The sequence below is a fragment of the Larus michahellis genome, chromosome 3 (genome assembly GCF_964199755.1).
Source record: "Larus michahellis chromosome 3, bLarMic1.1, whole genome shotgun sequence".
Lineage (NCBI taxonomy): Eukaryota > Metazoa > Chordata > Aves > Charadriiformes > Laridae > Larus > Larus michahellis.
Window position 1 is genome coordinate 49814051 of NC_133898.1, and position 19089 is coordinate 49833139.

The following is a 19089-nucleotide window of genomic DNA, read 5'->3' on the forward strand; positions in this document are numbered from 1 at the left end:
CCAGATGGCAAAAACGAGACCAACCCACAGGCACTCTGAAGAGCGTTTCAGACTTGGCAACCCTAACTTTTTTTAGCTTGAGTCCTGCACCAAATGAGACCGGACTGGAACTTTGCCCAGGCATAACTGAGCCTAGCGTGCTGCTGGAAAATCCTCTACTAAAAAACCTTGCCCCTTACGTCCTTAAATATGAACTGTTATAGCCCTGCTATCGTACCACGGTCGGCAGATACTGTATGCAGCTTGCAAGGGACTGAGCAAAGTGAGGTTAGGTGGTTCAATTCCTACGGAGATCAAAACGTGCTGGCAGACCTCAGCAGCAGGCCACTGCCTTGTAGGGCTTTCACCTGCCTTTCTTAAATTCACCCCAACCAACATCCGGTAAAGCCATCAGTCACCCACATGCAACACGCAGCAGTGATTTCTGTTAACGGCTGACTTCAGTTTAGTTGGTCCGTTCACTTGAAGGAGGATGTAATAGTAATACATGTTGAAAGCCAGGAACCTACAACTTCAAAAGCATCCAGAGGTCACTGCATGCATTGAAAGGTGAAAAGATAAATATAAGTACAGCCAGGACAATGAGAGACTGCATTATTTCCAAATATTTATATATGTTCAAGGCAGACTAAGCGAGATCCACACACAAAACATCCTTCCTTATTCTGGTCAGAATCAGTATTTGGAATAGAAAATCTCTTAAAACCTCTTATTTCAGGTTAACTTAAATTTGTATTTACATGAGCTAATACATTATTAACGAAAAGGTTTATTCCAAAGGAGGGAACTATTCAATTATTTCTTTACAGATAAGAAATGCATGATCTGAGATAGAAGTACCATTAGTTCGCTTAGTAAAGCTGTATTTTGTAACAGCAAAAACTGTGGCTTCTGTTTGGTATCTTGAAATCTAAAAAGAGTGTACAGCAGTGAAGGTATAAACATCTAGTCTTTTTGAGCAGCTTTAAGAGAGATGGGGATGTTGCTGATCTCTCCACTTATTTCAGTTTTCAATAGAAGATCGTGTGGGCAGCTTCCCACATAACGGGAGACGCACCAGCAGGCCAATGAATTATCCAAAGTTAATGTGGCTTTGTATTAAACAAGTAATGAAAGGTTACAAACTACCTGCTAAATGTTAGAAGAAGCTGAAATTGAAAAAAAGGCTGCCTCCGAACCTTAGCTGATTCAAAATCATTTTAACACATTTTCTTTGTAATACATTGTTTGTAACTAACGCTTCTTGCCTCACTCTTTGCACAGACCTGTCAGGGTTCAGTTTACTGAACAACGGAACATTCATTTCTTTTAACTTACTTACTCTTTTAATACTATTTAATACTTATTCTTACTTATTCTTTTAATACTGCCCACGTAATGGGCAGCTGCCACCACACAAGTCCCGCAACGATTACTGAACTTTTCCTTCCCTCTCAAACTTTTCTACTGGGCATTGTCACTGCAACAGCAAACACTTCACACACCTGCACAAACTCCAGCATCCTTCCCATGGACCATATGGAGAGCTGGGCACAGAAAAAACGAATCTAGGCAGTCAGGGTGCCAAGCAAGAGCTTAGGAGGGGTTTGTGCCACTGTGTCAATGCTCCACTCACAGTTTGCATCTCTGCAACAACTTGGAGAGGTAGGCAAAAATGTTCCTCCTCCTAGAGGATAGCTAGCAGGGTATCTGTCGTCCCTGTCTTCTCTGCAATTATTCCCCCAGGAAGCAAGAAACCAGGATTTAAACCCCTCCTGCTGAAGGTATTTAACACTAGGGAACACACCGTAAGCCACTAGGGCATATGATATCCCAAGATGAGTAGGTGTTCTGAATCACAACCCTGAAGCTGTGTCTTGCTGAACCACCGAGACAGCAAGATAACACGTCTGGCCCTCTGGGCCAGTAGTCTTGGCAATCACTGAAAAGAGGGAAAATCACAACTATACCATCTGATCCACCAGACACTCAACATAAAATAATGCAGTGTTTGGTGGACATCCCACAACAGACACTGGTGAGGATCTTCTCCCCACCAAGGGCTGAAGCCGCCCACTGCACTGTGCACATACGCATGAGTCAGCAGCTCATGTGGACAACTTGCATGAATATCACTGCCTTTTAACTCTATTCCATGGCAATTACTTCCTACGAAATAAAGCTAAACTTTAATGATGTTTTCTCTGCTCCATAAGCAAAATGTCCAGGTACATTTCATTTTGTATTAAATACAACAACAGAAACATTCACTTTCAGCAAAAGACAATACTGCACGTATCACTTCTAAAGTGATCTTGCAGCTCAAGGCTTACATTTCCAGGGGTGCTCATTCTTTGGATGCACTTATGTGCTGGATGGAGTAAAAACTTACCCTAGGCATGATGGGTTTGAAGATGATAGATGATTTAACTACCCATCAGTGAAACTGCATTGTGCCCTCATGATTTCCTGTGCTGCCGGAGGGCTAGATGGCAAATGGACACAGCCTTTTCCAGTGGATGCAGCAGTGTCCTGGAGGATACCTGGGACATAATCTGCCCCAAAAAGCCAGACTGTCTTTGGAAATGGCGGATGCTAGAGATGATACACACCACGTAGTGCCATTTACTGCTTTGTGGACTTGCCTGCTAGTTGGCATGCCTAACACCCAGAGCTGTACCTTTCCCTACCCAGACCCTGTGTCCCCATGGGGACAGTTTTTGTCACCCGAGTCACAGGTGCACAGATGGGGTGACATCAAACCCACACATGGATGAGAAGCTCCTCCCTCTCTTTCTAACACTGCTCAGGGGCCAGCTGGCAACAGAATGCACATGAATTTAAAGATGGCAAAATGGCTTTTCAGAATGGATGAGGCAGGACATTAAAGACTTTTATTTCTGGACATCCTCCTCTGGACTTTTAATGGGTTTCTTCCTTTACCCTTTGCAGCAGACTGCTCTGTATGCTACTGTATCCCCCAAAAGAGTAAATCAAGATGCTGAGATAGAGAAAAAATGCCTATCTTGCTTTTACTAAATTTGGCTTTTCATTCTCCCATTTTTTCATTCATTTTCCTGTTTCATAAATCCCAACTGGAACCACTCCTCTTCCCTCCCTTTCAGCCTTCCTCTTTCAGTCAACCTCTCTCCCATGGCATTCAGAAGCAATGGAAGGAAATCACCTCCAGTGCTACTGCCAGTGACATTACCCACGAGGATCCTCAACCCCAGAAAACAGCTGTCCTTCTGTTTCCTCCATTACAGGTGAGACCCCTCTCAGGTGACTTCAGATACCTGTGGTAGGGACATCTCTACCTGAGCTACTCACTCCATGTGCCCAGCTGAGGCCACGGAGAAGAACAGGCACTGGAAGGTGCTGCTTACCCCACGTAAGGTAGATGCCTTAGATGACGTGCTCTTTCTCACTGACTATAGATGCTTGCACTGGGTTAGAGAAAATCCACCCCAGCAGAGGTTACACCTTGAAATAGCCTGTCCAGGCCGCTTCAAAAGTGCTTTAAGGCTTAAGACTCCTGTGCACAGCTAGCACAGGCTTACCATAGGAGCACGCTGTATCTCAGTGTATATGTTAAAAATGTGATACTGATAAAAACCAAGGGTGGCATTCATCTTCTCAGTTTGAGACATCTGCTGTGCAGACTTGTGTATCTGAGACAGTCATTTACACTTTCTGCATAGTTAGTAGACAGAAAAAAGACATTTCCATAGCACAATTTATCTCCACCTAAAACAAGCCAGATGAATCACCCTCTCCAAGTGCTTATTTCTCTCTACCAGCTCTAAACAGTCTGGGACGACAAGTTCAGAAGTAGGTGTCTCTAGTGTAGGTGTCTGAAGCTGGGTGAGGTGAGTCCCACCTCTCCACCGCTGCTGTCAGAAACAGGCAGCAAAGCCGCTGCAGACAGCGCTGGTGGGCTCAGAGCTGGGCCCGGCCACACAAACATGTATAGCTGTCTCCCGGGAACTGCTACAGCTGCTGCCAACCAGTCACCAAACGAGCAAAAGAAGCATTATGAAAGTGCTGGGTGCCCTCAGAGTGAGACAGTGACCCTCGCAGGCTAAGGCCCTGTCTGTTAGGGGCTGAAACACGTGCCTAATGATAATGCACAACTCCACCAGCTTCCCCAGGCTAAGAACGTGCTTCAATGTAAGTATATTCTTAAACAGCTCTGTAAGTCAGGCTTCTGGAAAAAATTATGACAAGGAAGAATTCTCCGAGGTCTCTCTGACAATTACAAATGAGCCATCCTCAAGGCACTTCCATTTTGCCAGCCTCTCAAACGTTTTGTAGCTGCCTGGGCATTGCACAGAACAGGTTTGTAAAGCTTGCAAAAATATTATATGCTTATCATAAATAGGGGAGAAGGAGCTGAGGCAAGTCCTGTAAGACAGTACCTGACCCTCAGTGTGGTTACTCTAGAAACCTGTGACATGCAGGGGGATCCAAGCTGGACACTACACAAGGTATATTCTCACAACCTTGAATGCTGTGTGACTTCCTCTTCACCCAATAATGACTACAGTGAGAGATCACTGGGAGGCCCTTAGTTCCAACACGATTACTTACGGATTACAAACATATCTAAGAACACACATGAGGACTTCTAGTGGTGGTTTTCTGGACACACAATACTATTTGTCTCAGTAGCAGACTCCCAAACTCCTCAAAGTGATTTTATCCCATTCCTGTCTACCATACTAGCTATGCATTATTTAGCTGTCCAGGATTTTTGATCTAAGCTGTTAAAAAACAGCTGAGGCATCATCCTGTGAAGAGAAGATGAAGTGCCACAAAGTGATTTACATCTCTAATTGCCACTGTAGCTGTCTAAATCTGAAATTATATTTATTCAGATACGTTCCCCAGGCATTTTCTTCACAGTTGGTCAGGTTAATGAGTGAGGTCTTAGGGACTCATCTGCCGCCTGGCAGATCACAGAGTAGCTAGTGCAGCTTTCTCATGCCGTCGTCCACGAAGATCTCTCCTTTCGCAGGTCATCTTGATAGCAGGTTTTAAGGAACTGTTAATATTTCCTTTTGGAAGCCAGTAATCTCCATGTATCAACCTTTACAAAGGCCTCTGTCTCTGCTGCACAGAACAGTAATGAGAGCACGCACAGCCTAACTTCTGCATCAACGGACATTCCCTCCTTCTCCAAATTACCTTTAGCTTTGCCAAGGCTGCTTGCACCAGCTGTATCCTCCTCCCAACCTCACTAGAGCTCCTCAGACGCCAAAGAATCTGTTCCTGGGCATGCCTAAGCATCATGACTCATAAGCAGGTTTGTGCCTCTCTTACACCCAGACCCTGTCAGTATTCAAAGACACATTTGTTTCCATCTCTCATCTTAAGGATCATCTCCAATAAACATTTCTGTTCTGTATTTGTCATTGGAACAAGGCCTAGAGCCTCACTTTTTCTCCTCCAGGCAAATGACCTCCTCACTTCATGCTTTCCCAATAAATAAGCACATATTCTATTCTGAGCCGTCCAGCTTTGCTGGTATCTGTGTTCCCCTGGCCTTGGAGAGGTTGCAGATTAGGGCACCCTCTTGGGCAGATGGGATCCCTGCTCCTTCAGCACAGGGGGGTGGGAGGCAGCTCAACGTATTGAGCTACTGAAGAGAAGCACGCACTCCACCTCCACTTTTTGAAGGAAAGGGTTCAGCCCCTTAGCTGCCAATGCAACTCTGAAACAGAGTGGTAAGTGCTAGAGTGAGTGAGCAATAGTGAGGAACGGGCATCCTAGCACGGCATAAAGCACAGGTCTCTGCTTGGCATTGCCTACCGGGCAAGCCAGACAATTCATCCTGGAGCCTCACCAATGTCCTCCGATGGGGGTCAACAGGCACATTGATAAAGGAGATGTGGTTTCCCTTTCTAGATTTTTAAGAGACTTCTGACAAAATCCCACTCCAAAGGGCATTACAGAAAACAAGCAGCCAGGGAAGGTGCCGGAATGGATAAAAGGCTCAGTACAAGATAGGAAAACAGTGGGGAGTAAAAACAGCAATGGGGGAAGTAGCTGAAGCTCTGCAGAGTTCTTCTATGGGACCTAACGTGAACAAGGGTGCAAGCGGTGAGGTGACAAAATTTCCTAACAACATGACATTAGGCAGGTCAGCAGGGGTAAGGGCCAGCTCGCAGGGATGACAGACTACATGACTGGGTCATAAATCGGCAGATGGAGAAGTTTGCTGATAATGAGGTGCAGGTGGGAGTAAACAATCCATATGCTCCACACACAGCGATGGGCTCTCGCCATTGCCGCTAGAGATCCTGAGCCCTTCACAGGTTGCTCCACAAAAAGGGCAACCCAGTGTTTAGGAGCAGCCAAAAAAGCAAAATAATTGCCAAAAATTACTGGCAATAAAGCAGAAAACAGAGAAAAAAGTTGTTTCCTACATCTGGGGAAACTGCAGCTGACAGCACACCCACACTACAAGAGAAGCATCTCAGGCTAGAAAATGCACCTTCCCCATCGATTCCATTGAGCTGGAGACAGGACCAGATGGACCTTTAGTCGGGCCCCTATGGTGTCTGCGCGCGTGATTTTTGAGGAAATTGCTCTTGGGTTCCTACGGAGAAGCTGTGGGTGGCTGGTGGGTGGGACTGCAACACTTAGTGCAACTCTGGGTTGGATTGTGCACATTTCTCCAACTTTCCAGCCATGGTCAGTGCTGAAGGTCTAACAGACCAGTATTATACTTTTTTAATGAATACCAATTAATATATTGTAATGGACAAAGGACAAAAATCCCATAAACCTTTATTAAATCAGTTTTTAAATGAGAATATTTGAAAATGGCATTGCACATACGGATATTTAGATGCTATTTGGGAAATTGTAAAAGTTTAAAGCACTTTCTTTAAATACCTTGCTTTTACAGTAACAGATAAAAATAATTTTACTTAATTTGATCATGGAGTGGCATGACTAAATTAAGAATAAATCAATACAGCAGATAGTTTTAAAATCCACAGTAGAGGTTATTTTAAAGAACAAAACCAGGGTATTAACATAATAGGTCAGAAGGTCTGAATTTACTTGAGGCTACAGAATAAGGGATGTAGGTATCTGGGAACGGAAAAACTGCATGAACACAGATTCAAAGGAAGACGAATGCAGTCTGAGTTCAGATCCTCTTTTGCTATTGTTATTCATAATATAAATTAACTAATTATACAAAATAAAGTGTTACAATAATCTATTCAGAATATTCAAACTTATCTCATCATCTCACCTTAATTTCAACAGGTCTATTGGCTTACAGGCAATGAAGATGATTCTCCTGTCCTCTTCTCTGTGGGAATCTGTCCCCCTGTCACTGATACCACCAGATCATCCATAGAGGTTAACTTGTACAAAATAGGCATGCGTTCCTTGTAGCAGGTACTCCCAAATTTTAAAGTATTACTCAAAGATACAGTATTTTCTATCACTAATGGTTATCATATATAAATTCCCATTTTATCTTCTGCTAAATATTATACTTAAGCTTACTAAGAGTTGGAATTAAATAATCTGCACATATTTGTTGAAGGAACGCTAAATTCTCCTCCTTAGCACATGTATTTCTTTCTTCCTCTGTCAAATACTCCAGCAAGGCTTCCTGCAAAACATATATTCTAATTCCTGTTCCTGATACAGAAAGAACTGAAAAATTATCAACTCCATACTGCAGCAATTTGGACTTTAATCCATTTAATTTATCTTCAGAGGCAACTGCTTAGAAATTCTATTAAAAGTGCTGCACTTGAATAGGCCTCATTAAAATATGATATCCCATATTGTTTGGTGGGGAATTCCCCTAAATACTGTCCTTTTTATTATTAATCAGAATGCATGACTGGAGTCCAGAGTGAAAATGGAAGATCCTGGGTTTTTATTACAATATCAGCACTGGAATACTGGTACTGGAAAGTAGCGGCCATAAAAGCATGTAAAGAATAAACCTGATTATAAGATACATATTCTTGATAGTATGGAAAAAGAGGGGTTTTTTTTCTCATTATTCTGCATTCCTTTCTTGAATAAAAATTGGACTGAAGCTTACAGTGCTACCTGGCGAGGTCACTGGGAGTTTTTCCATTGACTTTGAGGAGACCAGCAACTCTGTGGAAGCAGAACTTCCACTAGAATAAAAATAAGCTATGACCAAAACTATATTCTGGGCAAATTTTAATCAGAGTCTGTGCAAATCTCACTCTGAACAAGGGTTTGAGAGACGATTGTCTGCTCTGATGAAAAAAACAAACTGGATCCTCTGCAGGCAACTACTGTATTAATTAGCCAAGCATCTGAGTGCCACGTGTCTTTTGAGTAATAGATTTATCTCCAAGGGAATTCAAGTAATTATACTAATATAAACAGCACATTTATATCAGTACCTATATACAGGTATTTATATTAAGAAGTAAGTGAATTCATGCTAACTGTGGAGGCTCTGCTGTCTGCATTTTATCAAAAACAAGACAATGTTCTTTCTCCCTTATGGAGCTTTCCAAAATTTAGAGCTGCTTGGCTTTCAAGTAAACACAGTTTTAGACACAAGAATTTGCTATAGCTCAGTGGTTTCTTGCATACTGCATTCTAACTCCAGTTGATTGTTCTCTTAGAACATAAAGGGTTAACCTGCTATTGAACCTCAAATGCAAGGCTTTTTTGAGGTCCTTGGTTCAGAACAAGATAGTTGGAGCATCTATTCTCTGTCTACCAGTAACTGTATATTAGAGTGAGCTTGACGTGGACTTGAGCGTGCTCACAGTGGTTGGAGTAATGTACATATATCCAGAGAAGTCCCCACATGATTTGCTGCTCAAGGGTCTACCAGAAGAAAGAAGAGGATGCCTCCTCACCTCTCACCAGCAAGCTCAGGAAAAGCGGAGTCTCCTTTGATAGCAAAGTTAGGTTTGGCTAGACCCATGTCGGCACTAAGGCACTCAGTATAACTCCGATCAAAAATACATTACGTGCAAAAATTCTAGTTTCTATTTTCTCTCTGATACTTGCCTCTTCCTCTTTTCAGTGAGAAAGGCTTTTGCAGCCTGCTACTCCTCACTTGTTTCCATCAGCTACAGAAGACAGACTCATGCCTTTTTCAGCCATAAATACAATACTATCCTTGCTGAGACTTGCATTGGGGTATTCGAGGTGATTGTGGAACTGGCAGTTCTAGATCATACTTTCTCACTTCTGTATTCTCCATGACTGAATTACAAGGCTTATGGGGCTCACAGCTTTTTGGACAGAAGTAGTGATACTGAGCAAAATGTATACATATTACTTCAAGAAGAGTCAACATCTAACTTCTGTATAACCAAGGGGTGCTTGATCCCATGGAGAAATTAATGCCTTGAGTAGGACTCAAAATTTCCAGGCTCGGTACCCCTGTATTATGTCCAGGTAGAGTGGATCCAAGTTCCTGCAACTGGGCAGGTAACATCGGAGGTGGTACCTGGCTTCTACAATACATGGTGCCAACACATTTGGTGGGCAGCGCTGCCTAAAAGCAAGCCATCTCTGCACTGCTAAAAACGCCCTGTTTCCTGTTGCCTTTGATCTTATACTGCAGTGTCTGTCAGCAAAACTCAGTGAAGATTACAAAGTAAAGCTGCTCTTTTATTGGCCAAATTCCTGCTTCTGCAGGATGCTATCCAGGTCTGCAGTGGCATCTCACGGTTTATAATTAACAAAGATTAACTGGGCTGTGGACTAAAGGTTGGCGATGGTACTCCAGCCAAGTGGAGGGAGCCACTTCGTATTTAAGTGAATGTGCTGCGCTGAGTATAACATGCTAGGAAAGCTACAACATAAATAATGCTATACATGAGGCTTATAACTAGGAAATTGCTGGGGAATACGTGTGGAGCTATCATAGACTTTTATGTTGAACTACTAGTCTTTCCTGAACTCTGGCTCTTACACTGAACTGCTTCTATACTACAAATCCTACTGCCTACAATTGTCAGCCATTAGGAAAGAGGAACAAAATTTCTGGCAGCCAAGAGGACAAACTGCATCCTGGGGTGCATCAAACACAGCACAACCAGCCAGTCAAAAGAGGTGATTGTCCCACTGTATTCAGCATTAGGGCAGCCTCACCGTGAGTACTGTGTACAGTTCTGGGCCCCACAACTTAAGAAGGATGTGAAGGTCCTTGAATGCATGCAGAGGATGGCAACAAAGCTGGCAAAAGGGCTGGAAGGAATGTCTCTTCTCCCTGGGATCCAGTGACAGGATGGGTGGGAATGGTTCAAAGCTGTGCTGGGGAAGGTTCAGACTCAACATTAGGAAGCATTTTTTTACCAAAAGGGTGGTCAAACACTGGAACAGGCTTCCTAGACAGGTGGTCGATGCCCCAGGTCTGTCAGTGTTTAAAAGGCATTTGGACAATGCCCTTAATAGCATGCTTTAAATTTTGATCAACCCTGAATTGGTCAGGCAGTTGGACTAGATGATTGTTGCAGGTCCCTTCCAACTGAAATAGTCTATGATCTATGATGACCTACTCTTTTACAAAAATAGGAGATAATGAATGACACATTCTGGTGACTTAATATTTATTTGTTACTAGTTCTTGTTCCAACTTCTCATGGGAGAAATCTATAAATACATAGATGGATTAGTAATCTGCTTATTTTTTGAGAGCAAATGCCTAAATTGATTTAAGATGACTAGAAAATGCACCTTACTTCATTTAGGGATAAATGGGTGAAATGTAATGGCCTGTGACCTACAGAAGGTCTGAGAAGATGATCCAATGGTCGCTGTTATTCTTAATTCTGTCACTGGAAATGAAACTATTGTTTGTCCATAGTGTGTACATATTGGCTCATTTCAGCCACTAAAGTAAGGAAGCTTGGATAAATCTTTAATAACTTATCTTTCTGCTTCGTGATGCATTAAAGCTCCTGCTCTGGCATTAGTTTAGTAACATCAAAATAGTTGCATTTTATTTTTGTATCATTTGGGGAAGGGACATACAGTGCAGAAGTAATGAGTCACCTCCAAACCTATAGTTTATGGGTTTCTACAGGCGAGATGATATACGAAATATCCAGTGGGACACGATCAAAGATGAGCTGGTGGGAATCCCCAGTGAGTAAGCCTAGCACAGCTAAGAGTGGCTCATTTTGAGGCTGTTTAAAGCCTAAGAAAGCACGGTGCCATTTGGGAAGGGAGCCAGGTATTATGCAACAAGAAACTCCTCACGCCTTTGGAACAAGATCTTGGATATCTGCTCAAATACACTGGTGTGTTAACTGAAAATACTGCAAGGAATAGGGAGATTGGGCAAAAGTTGCCCTGGGGCAAAGCCAGAGTGTAATTACTGTCTATGTGCACTTAACACTCAGTACCCACAGTAAACATGGAAGACGGTACCGCTTTTCCATCAGGGGAGTAAGTCATATTGACTTTATCCTGTAATAACAGAGCGCATGCTGGCAGGTACCATGGAGAAGCAGACACACATAAAGTTGTTGCCATTACCTTCACCCCCAGATCATTCACTGCATCCCAGCTCCGGACCGGAGCGAGCCGAAGCGCTACCACAACTATGGAGCAAGCACAAGGTGGGTTTGATGGTCTCTGCCCTGATCATGAATGTTCACATCTAAAACCATCTTCTGTGCAGGAAGACAGGCTGATCAAAAGAGAACATTTTGCCAATTACTTCCCGCAGAAACCAGCACGCATTCCTCATGAAGGTCACTTCAGTGGGGAAGCACACACAAAACCACAGCCCTGGCTGAGCCACCAAACCACTGGCCTTTCCTGCTCTCCAGCTGCTTCCGTTTTCTAGAACGCGCCAGCACCACATATTTCTATAATGTACACTTCCCACACAAAAAAAAAAGACCAGTGGGCACAATGCTAACTCCTGGGTGATATTTTCACAGGGTCTGTCCTAGTGCTCAGTCAAAGTACAAACAGGCACTGCCTGACTACCAAAACCTTTAGATGCCACCAGAAGAACACTGCTAATACTTAGACAGTATTTATCCAGAGATATATTTATGCAGCATTTCAGCTGATTCCACAAAAAGGAAGTTTTAGTAGGAACCTGAAGTCATTGACTTCAGTAAAAGAAGTCCTCTCACACCTCTATTGCATCCATTCATGGCAGTGCCATCCCGTGGTCAGAAAACACGTGTGGGAAGTTTGGGGGTCCATTCCTATCTACTGCAGGCTTTTTCTTGCCTGCTCTGTGAAAGGATGTGCTGCTTGTTTTTAGACAAGTTGCTTCATTCTGCAGTTTCTCGACTGCTCCATCTGCAAAATGAGGATAATAAGAATGGCATCCCTTAAGGAAGCAGATTGCCACTCATGGAAGTTTTTGCTGTGCTCGAGATCTTCAGTTTGTGCTTGCTAAAGGAGGGAAAAAGATTTATTATTAAAGTGATTACAGTGTTGATACGCTTGTAATGAATTCCCTCCAGGCATGCAAATATATTAAAGGCCAAATTCATTTCTCATTTGGTACTTGTACAAATTCCCTGCAACTCCAGTGGTGCCGACAAGGTTACCCAGCTGAGCGTGTGGCAGAATCTGGTTCCACAGCAAGTCAGTCGAGACAGTTATGTGTAATCATTGAAAGCAGAGAGGTATCATTTGCCTTATAAGCAACATTGACTCTCATCAGTCACTCTTCCTGACAGAACAGCACAGAGGAAATGTGCTATATGGGGAGGCTGCAATACCATTTCCTTGGTGCTGGAAGCCTGGGAATAAGTAGCTCTAAGTAGGGGCTAATTAAGTGGAGGATGGGTTTTCTCTGGCGAAGTGACTGTCCTGCAGCTCCCCATGACACCTGATATTACCTGTCTCTGGAAGATCCCAAGATGCAGAGCAGGAATGGAAATATTTACCTTCCCAAGGGAGGGAAGTCAATCCTCAAAGTACGGTGTGTTTTCACGTACAAATAGAGTGAAACCAGTCAATTGGCTGGACAGAGAGGAATGGTCACTGTGGTATGGATGGAAACTGATGAGAAAAACAACAGAACAAGTACAAACCAGGCACCGAGCCTACATTTCACAAAATATGAAGCGTGTGCAATGGTACCAGGCACAGAAAACACATGGTATGGTTACTGCCTGCCTAACTGATGCACATAGATACAGTTGTCTTGAAAAGTGCTGGTACAGCAGGCTGAGAGCATACTGATGATTCAATCTCTGAAATAATTTCAAATGGCAGTCACGCTTCTGAAGGCGCACAAAGTCCTTATCTCCCTTTTAAAGCAAAGAAGCTACTGCACCGACAAGAAAATAGAGGGAATGCTGGAAGGCTTTACAGCAATGCATATCAATGAAAGGCTCCTCTTGGCTAACTATCCTAGAGTGAAACATATTCCTAGTGGTTCTGCCAAAGATCCTTGAAATGCTTTGATGGTGGTCGATTGGGGAGAAAATAATCATAACGAGGAAGCAGAGGAAAGTTTTTGCTGTCTTGCTCTTGCAGCATTGGCTGCACCTCAGCAAGGGATTTGTGCTACCAGAGAACTTTAGGAAGGCAGATCTTTGCCAGAGGTATGGCAGTTGGACCAAGGGGGAAGCAAGCTGTCCACAGTATACCCACTGCTTCACTTTATTTTTGCCTATAACTACATCTTGGCTTTTTCATATGGCTCTAAACGCCAGCTGGCAAAGTTAGTCAATATTAGTCCGAAAGGAAATGTTGTCAATTGATTTGGAAAGAGAAGCTCTCAAACAAAGCCAGTCTGTTTCATTAAAAAGGAAGCAAACAGCAAACGAAACTCTTACCTGCCTCTGTACAACCTCTGGGCCCTATCACACACCATCAAGGCAATTTAGATTTTGCCACTGATGATAAGGGAAAAAAGAATCTGAAGTAAAGAAGGAAAAGTCCAACTAGGTCAGCAAAGTCCCTGGTGGGTGGCGATAGGGTATCTGAGAGCTAGTATGCACAGCAGACATGGAAATGCTTGAAAGGATTGAATTTTATGGCACAGGGAAAGATTGCACTGCCTCTCTTTCTATATAAGGTAGGTAATAAACTATATTTGAACTGGTAGAAGAGGAATGAGATGACCCACATTTCAAAGCTGAAACCTGGTGGGTTATTATTATTTATGATTCGAAAAGCATGTGCAATGCACCAAAAAGAAAGGGAGACATGTTCCCTGCCCAGAGGAGTCTCCAACAGGAACCTTGAGAGAAACACTCTACTGTGCACAGGGCTAACTCCAAGGGCTTCTATTTATTGTAATTATAGTGTAACGAAGATCAGGCTTGCTCTTCTTGCATTCAGAAAACTGAGATCCCCTTTCCTGTCTGTACAGCAGGTGTTTTTTATATTGGGGAAATGCATCAGCTCTATTCTCCATGAACTGAAATAACAAGCTTCAGGTACTCCTGATTTTCCACTTATACTTGCTGATTTTAGTTCCTTTCCACCTCTTGGGCATTTCTGCATTTTCGCACTCTCTCATCCACACAGCTGTTGCTACCATTTTTTCTTTTCCTTTCTTTGTTCCTCAGTTTTTCAATATAACTTTTTGTCTTCTTTGTGAGCTTTCTGTGGAGTCTCACATTTGTATTTTACCTCTTACTGTTCAATCATTCCCTTTTTTGAGTTGTTGTTCTTTGCCTCATCACGCTCATCCCTTTCTGCCTCTCCTCCCTCCATTTCTCTCAGCCAACCTTCTTCCTCTCACCAATCCCATTCTCTCAACCAACTACCACATCCCCCAGTGGATCCCCCAAACCAGTGGCTTCTTCTTTGCCCTTCCTTCAGGAACTGAGTTCTAAATCCACCCCTCGGATGGGCTCCTCTTCCTTACTTGCACCCTCTTTCTGTTCCTCCTGCCTCCCCATCACCACCTCCAATCTCACCTGCTCTACTTCTCTAGGACATGGCCTACAGGTTTCTACCCAAGATTGCATCTCCTTGCCCCAGACCTCCCCACTGGCTACACCCAGAGCTTCAGAGCTCTCTGGGAAACCCTCCTGAGCACATTGCTGCCCTTTTCAAGGTCCCCAGAAGCCTCCAAAGGTCTGCCAGCCCTCCACTGCTGTTGGGCTCCTAACGTCCCCCCTAGCCACAGAGCCCTGACCCCACTGCTACTGTGCAGCTGGATTGGCAACCAGAGGTGAGGACAGATGGTTGGGACGTGGGGCAGTGTCCTTCCCATCGGGGGTCAAATCTGTCCGGCATCCTCCCTCCCTCCCGCCAGGGGTACCGGCTGGCTTGTGCTTGCCCAGGGGCTTGGGGGTCGCTCCTGGTCCCCGAGAGGAGCTCCTACCTCTGGAGCGTGGGGGGATGAAAGAGACAGAGCGGAGCGGGACGGGGTTGGGCGCCGGCAATGCCCGGCGGCGGGGAGCTGCGCGACCCGTGGGCGGGCAGCGGGGTCCCCCGCTGCCCGCCCACGGGTCGCGCAGCTCCCCGCCGCCGGGCATCGCCCGGGCACGGCACCCAGTCTCCCCGGAGCATCCCCCGTCGCGGTACCCCGTCTCCCTGGAGCATCCCCCGTCGCGGTACCCGGTGGCCCCGGAGCATCCCCGGTGGCGGTACCCGGTCTCCCCGGGATACCCCCGTGGCGGTACCCCCCCCACGTCCCGCTCCCAGCGTCGTCTTTTACCTTCCACTTTGGTGAGGGTGAGGACGGGGCTGTTGCAGGCGCTGAGGGGGGCCACCCTGGCCGAGTGCTTCTTCATGGCGAGCCCGTCGCCGGCGGCAGCTCCCCGCCGCCCCGCGCCTACATCCTGGCGCCGCCGGAGCCCTCCCCCGGTACGGCTCCCGGCCCGCCGCCCTCTGCCGCAGCACCGGGCGGCGGCGGGGGCTGGGGCTCGGGCTCGCCCGCTGCCGCTCGGGGCTGCTGCAAACCCGACGTCACCGGCACGGCCCCCCCCCGCCCGCCCCCAAGGGCTCCCGGGGCCGCCCCCCCGGGTCGAGGAGGCGGGAGGGGGGTGGGTGGGATGGCGCCCGGACGCCGCGGCGAGGGGCGCTGCCGAGCCCCCCGGCCTCGGAGCGGCGGTCGGCGCGGCGTGCCTTGCTCCGGGGAGCCTTCCCGGGCAGAGCAGGAGGGGAGCCCGGACCGTAATGCGGCTGCGGACACCGCTCCTGCGCCCCGCTGCTCTGCCAGGGCTTCCCGGAGCGGGCTGGGCTACCGGCCCCCGCGATGTCTGCTTGCGCCCGGCTGCTGCACCGCACGGAAAGGGCTCCTGGCTTTTCGTGGTCTGCTTCGGTTCCTCCTTACTGTCTTATGGGAAAAGATAATTTACACCCTCCAAACCATTTTTTTTATTATTATTTGCCCGTATTATATCCCTCCTTTATTCTCCTTCAAGTCCAGCCACTATTCTGGGTCGGTTTTTGCCTTTAGTAATTCCTACCATTCTTTCCACAGCCTTTCTCTTCCTGCTGTGTCCTTTCTAAGAGGGAGACCAAAATTAGACACAGCATTCAAGAGGAGGATACACCATTGATTTATCAATAATATCCCAATACTCGCAGTAGCATACTCTACAGCTTTCTTAACACAGCTAACCAACTTCTTTTTGAGGCATGAAACACAATACCTCCATACCTACACACAAGTTAGGTACGATGTGGTATTTCACCACTGGATGCTGCTCATATGTAGCAACTTTTTATGGTGTTTTTTTTTTCCTCCCAACAAATAATTTTAAGACCTCCGGTCACAACATACCAACAACGTGTGGTAGATTTACCCTTCTGTTGATATGCAAAAGTCTAACTGTTACTAATTAGCAAGACTTAATGCAAGTGGATCCAGGAGAGAACAGGTTCTAATGAATGAATACGAAACACATAAAAGAGATTATATCGCTATAAGCAAAGAATCATGTTGCACAAGATGTTGAGCATGGTGAGCTCCATACCCTTTACTCCTCGTGATTTCTTCCATGGATATGAAAATACTTGTCACATTTACCAGGTTCAGATACGAGATGCGTCAGCACAGATGCAAATACTCAACATTTCTTAAGATTTGGTCAAATTAAAATGAGTGTATACTTTGCAAACAAGACCGGGCAGCCATCAATACTCCACAAACATTCCAAAGTATTTGTTAATTATATAAATACTAGCTATTGAAATGCAGCGCCGGCAGACTGTTTAGCAAACCGTGGGAAAGCACCACCTTACTTGTGCTGTCTGGACAGCTCTCATATATTTAAGAGGCGAGATTTCTTAGTGGGTCAGATCCGGACTGTTAAGTTTGCACAGGTCTCATTTGGTGATCTGCAGTCTGATGAAGCTCAGGGGTGGTTTGCATTTCCTATGCCTCTCCCACATCAGCCTTTGGGATGAGCTTTATCAAAAAAGTCATGCATCTCCTTTCAAAGTGACTGTTCTAGAGAATATATTCATGTGCTCAGTGCTAAGACCACAAAAGCTCGGCTTGGTCAAATGAAGAAAACTGGCTTTCACAGTTATTACCAAGCCTTCTTAGTAGAATTATCTGATCCGTTCAGCTTCCTGTGGCGTTACAGGTCATAGGCATGTTGGGAACTGTAGGTCCATCTTGTTTCGCTGCACTATTTCATCTTGGAGTCCAATTAGTTTCTGATCTTTGAAAGAAGCTACATAAAAAGAGGCAGATCTCACCTTGGATGGTTCTGTCCATGAAATATTTTGCAATGTTGCAGTGCCTTTTATCTGAGGATTTCAAAGCACATTATAAAATATGAATTCATTTTACACTGCCTCTGTGAAGAAACTTCAGGATCACAGGTGGGTAAAAATACAGCCACAGAATGTCAGTGACTCCCTCAGATTCAGATGACCACGTAACATCAGTGAGGAACAGGACTCAGATAACCCTGGCTGGCTTCTGCTCTGAGTTTAGCTTACAGGATCATCTGAGCCTCTGCTATGTAAGCAGGAAACTACTAAATCAGCATTTTACATCGAAATTTAACCTACTTTTCCTAAAGGTAAATGGCTGTGCAAGGCAGGACAATCAGACTTCACTGCTGGTTATACCCTGTAATTAATGGGGCATTCATAAGAAATAAAAGGATATTTATTAAAAAGTCTTTGTTGCTGGGCACTTACAGTCTTTCCTTTCTGCAAGGTTTATGCTCTCCTATTTTTTAAAGGAAAGACACAGCAAGTACATTATTGTATTTGAAGGATGGTGCTGCTCACGTAGAGAATCACATTGGAAACAAGACTTTTTTTTTGATGGCATGCTATTTTATCTCTGCATCTATTTAATATTGCAGGACTTGGAGAGTTGTTAACGTATTTCAGGCTTGCAATGTTTTATTTAAGCCTAGAATGCCAAACGTCAAAGACTTGTATGGCAGTAACTATCTCCTGTGGCCGGCTGGACCTCTGCTTGCCTAGATGAGGTGTCCAAGTGCTAGGAGGCACCTAAGCCTTCAAACCTCCTGTCCTCCTCCTTCCTCTGATGATGCCTTGCATGACCACAGCGCACAAGACTCTTCGCCTCAGTGTTCAGTTTACTCACTCCAGAGAAGCTTTCGAAGGCACTGAGGACAATTAGTATCCAACTAAGACTGGTTTCAAATCGGGGATAGGACATCCAACCACTGTGGTCTTTTGGAAATCTTTTGCCTAATACTGTGTGCAGTATAGCTAATCGGGGCTGATGCAGTCTGATACGGCTCTGCCCGATCCTGATCCCGGAGCATTTTAACTCTGTCAGTCTCTGATTTCTCTTGCTGCCCTTACAGGCACACGCACTTACACCAGAGATCCACACTTAGGCCACTGTGCATAAAAATATCAGCCACGTATCACAGTAACAAAAAGTCGTGTTTATTTAATGAAGATTAGAGTTCCTGAGGACTGTATTCCAAGGGCTCTACAGTGAGAGCTGTGTTTGGCAGCAGCCTCCTTACTTTCTGTAACTTGTACCATGCTGCAGCCTCCCCACCTCCCTAAACCTTAACACATTTGCTGCTGGATGACATTTAATTTAATTTACAGTAAGCATCTTACAGTATAAGCAATGCAAAACTGATGCACTCAGGGTAAAATTTCTAGTCAAATTTATGGCTTTTTTCCTTTACAACAACACTCCCGTGTTCAAGAGGCAACAGAGAAGCTGGCGGATGTTTGGGC

The 19089-nt window shown here is 45.0% G+C and overlaps 1 protein-coding gene across 2 annotated transcripts in view; it reads right to left on the reverse strand.

The window, feature by feature from the left end:
- Nucleotides 1-19089, reverse strand: part of SLC35F3 (solute carrier family 35 member F3) — a 186404-nt gene that overhangs the window by 51343 nt on the left and 115972 nt on the right. The window contains exon 1 of one of the 2 annotated variants that reach the window (XM_074580103.1): nucleotides 15611-16020. The exons of the other annotated variant lie outside the window; for it this stretch is intronic. Coding sequence (XP_074436204.1) covers nucleotides 15611-15686 — 76 coding nt within the window. The 5' untranslated portion in view covers nucleotides 15687-16020. Of the gene's footprint in view, nucleotides 1-15610; nucleotides 16021-19089 lie in introns of those variants that run through there. 2 annotated transcript variants of the gene reach the window in all.